Here is a 7,038-nt window from a genome sequence, read left to right as displayed (position 1 = left end):
ACACAGAGGGGGATTCTCAGAGGGACATTTTACTTATTTATGAGAGACAGAGAGAGACAGAGAGAGAGAGAGAGAGGCAGAGACACAGGCAGAGGGAGAAGCAGGCTCCATGCAGGAAGCCTGATGTGGGACTCAATCCCGGGTCTCCAGGATCAGCCCTGGGTCAAAGGCAGGCGTTAAGCGGATGAGCCACCCAGGGATCCCCTCAGAGGGACATTTTAATGCAAACATATGGAAAGTTTTAACTTTAGTTTCTGATATAGTTACAATGTTAATTTCAGGTAATTCCTTCCACTGAGGTCTGGGGGGGGGGGTTTGTTGGTGTAGGGGTGGGCTGCGGAAGATGGAGTTTTACAAAACTATAGTCAGGACTTTATTATTATTTTTTAAAGATTTTATTTATTTATTCATGAGAGACACAGATTGAGAGAGAGAGAGGCAGAGACACAGGCAGAGGAAGAAGCAGGCTCCATGCAGGGAGCCTGATGTGGGACTCGATCCCTGGTCTCCAGGATCACACCCTGGGCTGAAGGTGGGCACTAAAACGCTAAGCCACCCAGGGATTCCCTAGTCAGGACTTTAGGGATAGAAACCAGAGATGATGAACTAACCCCTCAGCCTCAGAAGACTTTTTCGGGGGATGGCCATATGTGCAGTGGGACAAATCACCCTGCACCTGACGCCTCCTCACCTCCTCACTTGTGAAATGGAGACAAGAATCAATACCTCGTTACCTGGGTTTTTGGTGAGACTCAGTTTTATGAATTGTGACGATCTTTATTAATATAAGGAATCGAAGGGATCCCTGGGTGGTGCAGCGGTTTAGCGCCTGCCTTGGGCCCAGGGCACGATCCTGGAGACCCGGGATCGAGTCCCACGTCGGGCTCCCGATGCATGTAGCCTGCTTCTCCCTCTGCCTGTGTCTCTGCCTCTCTCTCTGTGACTATCATAAATAAATTTAAAAAAATAAGGAATTGAAGTATTTTATTTGTAGGGGAAGGAGGGAGAGAGAGAAAGGAAGGAAGGAAGAGAAAGTGGATAGGACATTTTATTCTGTAGGAGAGGGAGGGAGGAAGGGGTAAAGATCTAGGTAGGATGGAAGAAATTAAGGGAGGCTTAGTTTCCTAAGCTAGGAGGGGAGGTTGACAGAAACTCACAGTCTGGGGAGAGACGGAAGCATCTTTCAGGGAATTCCGTTAGTTGCCATGTTCCAGAGAACCCGTCCCTAGAATGTTCCTTCACGTGGCTGCAGGAAGAGGAGGCGGAGGCGGAGGCTTTTGAGACTCCCGGCAAACTTCTTTCCAGGCCCTGGGGCGCCCTGGCCTGTGCTCTGGCTTCCGAGGTGCCCAAGGGATGCCTTTTCCTTGCTTCCCGGGGGCGGCCAGGGTCTAGTGCGCCCAACGCACGGTGAGGATCTTCTGGAAAACCACTCTCCGTGAGCTCTGCCCAGCTCCTAGATGTTTCTGCGCCACCGGGTGCCTCCCCAGACCCCCACCCACTGCCAGAGCATCAAGCCGCACCTCGAGGGGTGGCTTCTCAGCGCAGGATGCCCGCGTCCGCAGCTGCCGGCTGGTGTGTGCAGGTGAACTGGCGCGCGCGGGGACGGCGAACCCAACTACAGAAGCGGCGACGGTGGCGGCGCCTTGCAGGCGAGCTCTCTTTTTCCTCCTTTACATTTCCACTGAGATCTCGCCAATAAATAACAAGAGTGAAACGTCTGCGTGGCTTTGTCTTTGCGCCCCCGGGATCGTGGCGGGTCTTTTAGAAAAGAGGGAGAAATGAAGAGAAACCACGGCGGCCCCACCGGCTGCTCGCCGGGACCCCTGAAGCCAGCAGCGGGGGCAGCCGACTTGGAGAGCCCTGGGGCCTGGCCACCGAGGACCCGGCGCCGCCAGGCCACCGAACTGCGGGAGGGCCCGGCACTTCCCCCGCACGGTCGGGCCCTTCGGCCACGAGGGGCGCTGGCCCCGCTCCAGACGCGAGGAGGCGCCCAGCCCGGCTCGCTCCCCGGGCGCGCTCCGGCCGCCCCTCTTGGCAGGAGCGCGCGAGGTGGCGCGCGCGGTCTCCGGCCCCCCCGCCCCCGAGGCCGCCGGGCTCCCGGGAGAGGCGGCGGAGGCGAGAGCCGCGCGGCCGGCTGGGGTCGTGCCGCCGCCTCTCGCGGTTGCGCTGCGCCGGCGCGGAGCCGGGCCGGGGACCCCCAGGGCGCACGGCGGCGGGGGCGTCGCCGCGCTCCCGCTCGGCTCGCCGCGCTCGGGGGGTGCGCGCGGGGCTCCCCCGACCACCCCGCGCTCAGCAGCCCCGGGCCCCGAGCGGCCGCCGCCGGCCGGGAGACGCCCCCTGGCCCACGCCCCCGCGTGGCCCAGCCGGGCGAGCGCGAGCGGCTGGAGGAAGAGGAGGAGGCGGCGCCGCCGGGACGGCCTCCTCCCCGCCCCTCGCGTCTCCTCCCCGAGCCACCGGGAAGGACAAGGGGACTGGGCACGGGGACCCCGGCCAGTGAGCGCCGTGCCCCGGGGCCGCCCTTTGCGCGCTCTGTCGCGGGAGCCGGGGGCCGGCGTCGCCGCACATGGTGTTGGCCGCAGCCATGAGCCAGGACGCGGACCCCAGCGGCCCCGAGCAACCGGACAGAGATGCCCGCAGCGTGCCGGGTGCCCCCGCGCCCCCCGCGCCCCCCGGGCCCCCCGCGGCCCCCGCGCCCCCCGGCCCGAGAGGGATGCCGCCGCCGCCGCCGCCGGCCGGCCTGCCGCAGATCATCCAGAAGTAAGAGGAGGGGAAGGGGAGAGGGGACCGGGGTGTGCGGGGGGCGGGGGCACGCCCCGGGCGCCCCGTCTGTGGCTGCATCTCCCCGTCGCTGCTGACTCCCCGTCCGCCCTCGGCAGCGTCGCGGTCGTTCTGGCTGCCGGCGAGGCTGCGGACCGGGCACCGGGGTGTTCGGGGGAAATGCTCTGGTTGTTCCTAGACCCCCTTTTCTCCAGGGACGTTACCGCGTATTTTGAGCGCAAACAGCTCCAACGGGGGGGCGCACAGGGTCCCGAGAGTCTGTTCCATCTTTCGGGTCCCGAGGCCGCTGGGATGTCTGGGGAGCCGCGCGCGAGCGTGTAGGGACGACGCCGCCGGCCGCAGCCGCCCCTCGCGGTGCCCGGAGCAGTGTCGGCCCGCGCCAGCGGCGGAAAGGACCGGGAGGGCTCGGAAACGACGCGGTTCGCTTTGCCCTGCGCGCAGCGTCGATGCTTTTCAAGAAGGCCCCTGCGAGGAGGAGTTCGCCGGCGCGCCGCGGGGTTGCGTGCCCGGTGCTCGCGCTGCTCGGTCCGGGCGCCGGGCGCATCCTGCGCGCTGCCCTTCAGGATGCCTGAGTGGGTTGGGGCGGCCCGCGGGCGCCCAGGAGGCCCCTCAGCCCAGCTTGGGGGGCGTCACGGGAAAACGGGATGTTCTGTTCGTCCTTTGGAGATTTCGTGTGATAGTTTGAGGCCTAGAATGTGGGTTGGTTTGAGGGATCTGTGTTCTGAGGGCTCCCCTCCCCTCGTGCAGAAGTCAAGACTAGTTTAAGAAGCGCAGGAAAGTCTGAACGGTGAGCGTCTGGGTGAAACGGACGATGCTGCGGAAATGCAGACACGCACGAAAAAATCAGTCCTATGGAACAAAGGGCGGGGGGCTGGTTTCCAGCGCTGCTGCATTGATACTTTGAGTTACATAAACGTTTGAAGATGCAGTAAGTTGACATAACCAGCGGCGGGTTGTAAGTGGAAGTAAATGGCACTTAATTAACTGTTTTTAAAGACTGACTTTAGAAAGAATAGAAAGCATGGTGGAGATTCAAGTTTGACATCAAAAAATGCCAGGATCATATTTCTGAACAAAATGGTTCCCCCTTTTTTCGACTGGTGGAATGCTGAAGTTTCCATTTGTGACAACTTTCTGCCTTCATTCGATTTTGTCTGTCAACTACTAACAAGTTGCTAACTACTTGAGCATGAAAATAATTTGTCCTATCTTTTGCAAACTATTTAAGCTGCGATTTAACTAAATATGACAGTTTAAGTACATCATTACTTAAAGTGTATCTTTAGTTCTTAATATAAATATAAACTAACAGAGAAGTATGTTTAAAGCTTAAGGTTTCTTTACTAAAAAAAAACACAAAAGAACCAAAAACCTAATTGACCCGTTATTAGTTGGAGGACATCTAATGCGCTTCCTACCAGGCCAGTGTTTTGTGGCTTGAGATTAGGCTACACATGAAATTTACTGAGTTTGCTTTGGCATTGTAATCACCGTGTATTTTCCTGTCATTTACTTTTAATTAGGGAAAATGCTAGGAATTTTATGTTCACGGAAATATCTTTGTAGATAGGGGTCTCATTTACTCCGTTAACTCTACTTTGAAAATTCTGTCTCTGGAATATCTTACTTTAGTAGATAAGAGCTTTTCAAAGATGACCCCCTTCTGCTAATAGCCCAGGATGGAGACTTCAAGGAGCCTGATGGCTCTGCCTCGTTTTGCATTGGTGACAGATCAGTGTTCAGGGGCCAGGTTGAAGGCTGGTTGAATGTGCTCATGGGATTGGATGTTTGTGCACTTATGTTTCAAAAACGTTCTTCATAAGCATGATTTGGGGTTTGCTCGCCTCAGAACCCACTGAAATTGCGCTGGAACCAGGCATAACAGGGCAAATGCCATCTTTAATGCGTTGAAACTTGAGCTGGTTATTTTGAAACTACGTTTGCATAATTTAATCTGAGCAACCATTTTTAATGTAGTTATGAGGTGCTGTTTGCATGAACCATCTTTGAGACAACGTAGTGGGGAGATGGCCCTCCGCCCGCCGCAGACTCGACTGCCCGCATCTTGATTGAGGATTTCGTGAAGCTAGGGCGTTGCATGAAATTCTGCGCTAGTGGATCGCATATTACATACATTTTATTGGGGAGCCTTTGTTTATTCTAGCTATTTTAGTGCGATCGTTATGTAATTCGTAAGCGGAGAAGTCTTGAACTCTTTCAAAATGATGAAGATATCAATGTTATTCATGTGTGTAGCGTGTAAGGATTACAAGAATTGTTTTCGCTTTTCAACGTCTGTGTTTAGTGGTTTTCATTTTTATCGGTTTGCATTTTGGATGAAGTCAAGGGCTTTGATAAAATAATAGTCATGATCGTAATAAAAGCCTGTTCCTATTCACGTATGTCGTATTTGGTCTTGGAAAAACTGCTGTATACTACCTTTAAGTAGCTAAACACATGGAGTATGACAATTAAAATAATGAGATTGATTTTGGTATTTGTTTTACGGAAGTCAATCTCCGTACTCATGAAGAATGCATCGAAAATTATTTTCGGTAGAGTGCTTTTGTTCTACTCAGGTATATTTAGTTTTCTTATTACTATGTTCTTAGTTTCTGTCAAGAATTGCCCATGACCTTTCTGCTCCTATTAACCCTTGACTCCTGGCCAATATTGGCATCACCTGTAAAGATTATCAACCATGTTTTGACACATAAGCAGTATCTTGTAAGATCTTTTTTTTTTCTTGTAAGATCTTTGTTTTAAACTTACATTCTCTGAGTTGGCAATGTGAAGATATTATTGGGTAAAATGCAAAACATTATATAAACCATTTGGGCAATAAAAAACATAAACACTAAGAGGCAATTTAGGATGAGTTTAGGAAATCAGAATAATTTGATGACTTAAAATATATATATTCTGCATATTAGCAGAGGTAAGCTAACGTGGAGTGATGTGTGTTGGCGAATATTTTATACAGACTTATCTCCTTAAACATTCACAATATTTTATTGCCAAAGGTATTTTATGTTTTAACTTTGTGCTTTCAAATCAAACCTAATTCTTGATTTGTGAGGCGTTATTTATTAAGCTTGATGAACAGCATAAATGAAATTTAGGATGTAAATTTTAAAACTTTCTTCCAAGTGGAAATAGAGTCAGTCAGCTCTGTGTGAAATATCGAAGTCAATTGTCGGATGCAACTATAAAGTGTCACTAATTGTGACAATTAGCCAAACAAGCGCACACACCTTCTGTGAGGTGAACACATAGGTGATTTTCCTAAGTTACTTGCCTTGCCGCAAAATATTACTACCTAATGCATGACATCAGATCGTACATTTGAGTATAGGTGAGTTATTTTATTTCCTTTCCAGATTATTTTGATAAGTAATGAATAAAAATCAATTATAAAAATAAAAAAAAAGTTTTGGCTTAGCATTTGATAGCTAGTGTCATCTGCATGCGTTGGTGACTTAGGAGGATATAAATCCAGCTTTGATTTAAGGTTCATAGTCTTCTGTATTGTGTTAGGACACTGGCTGACTATTTTCAGAGCCAAGGCTCCCCTGATTCAGTATAGAAAATGTTATAAGTAGTTATCCTGCCTGCAGATAATTTTACAGACGTTCTGCATTTGGAGGGATCTCCATGTAACTCCAAAGGAATAATATGTAGGCAAGTTGTGTACGATGTCCACACGTTTTGATGGGCATACTAACAGTTACATCCAGAATTGGGGAGGAAATAAGAATTTGCCAGAAACGGACATTACCTCACACTCATACTTGGTCCTTTTCTGGAAAAAGGATGGAATTTCTAACATCTGTGCTAGTTTCTACCATCAGTTTGAGTCCATTTTTAGGGAAAACAAGGATTCACTTGTAGAAGGAATTTTGAAAATCTTGAACACAGTCTTAAGCCGGACGTAGGGCGAGTATTCAGCAGGAGAAAACATCTGAGAGGATTAAGTGTTTACCCAAAACAGGGAAGGAGAGAGTGGATTCTTTTCTCAGCATTCTGAAAAGTTTGCTTCTCTAGAAAGGTATTTTTTTTCCCTTAAAAAAATCATGCTTTAAGGTTTGTTGTGATAAGTATTTTTAGATAGTAAGTATAGCCATCCAGTTATGAGTTTTTTTCAAATTGCCAAAGAGATCAGTATTATGAAATGTAGTACATTATTCCCATTAGTCATGGTAAGTGGCTGTACATATGGTGTACCCAGAGCTGTTTTAATGCCAGTGCTGTGGGGGCCGG

The 7,038-nt window shown here is 50.7% G+C and overlaps 1 protein-coding gene across 2 annotated transcripts in view; it reads left to right on the top strand.

Annotated features, from left to right (window-relative positions):
* The first annotated feature begins 2,330 nt into the window (after positions 1 to 2,330).
* RBM20 (RNA binding motif protein 20) overlaps positions 2,331 to 7,038 on the top strand; it is a 190,123-nt gene continuing 185,415 nt past the window's right edge. The window contains exon 1 of one of the 2 annotated variants that reach the window (XM_041743319.1): positions 2,331 to 2,757. In XM_041743319.1, coding sequence (XP_041599253.1) covers positions 2,564 to 2,757 — 194 coding nt within the window. In that variant the 5' untranslated portion in view covers positions 2,331 to 2,563. The remainder of the gene's footprint in view (positions 2,758 to 7,038) is intronic. The other variant, XM_041743321.1, reaches the window with a different exon arrangement.

This window comes from Vulpes lagopus, chromosome 2 (genome assembly GCF_018345385.1).
Source record: "Vulpes lagopus strain Blue_001 chromosome 2, ASM1834538v1, whole genome shotgun sequence".
Classification (NCBI taxonomy): Eukaryota; Metazoa; Chordata; class Mammalia; order Carnivora; family Canidae; genus Vulpes; species Vulpes lagopus.
Note: the sequence above shows the minus strand (reverse complement) of the source record. Positions and strands in the feature narration are given on the sequence as shown.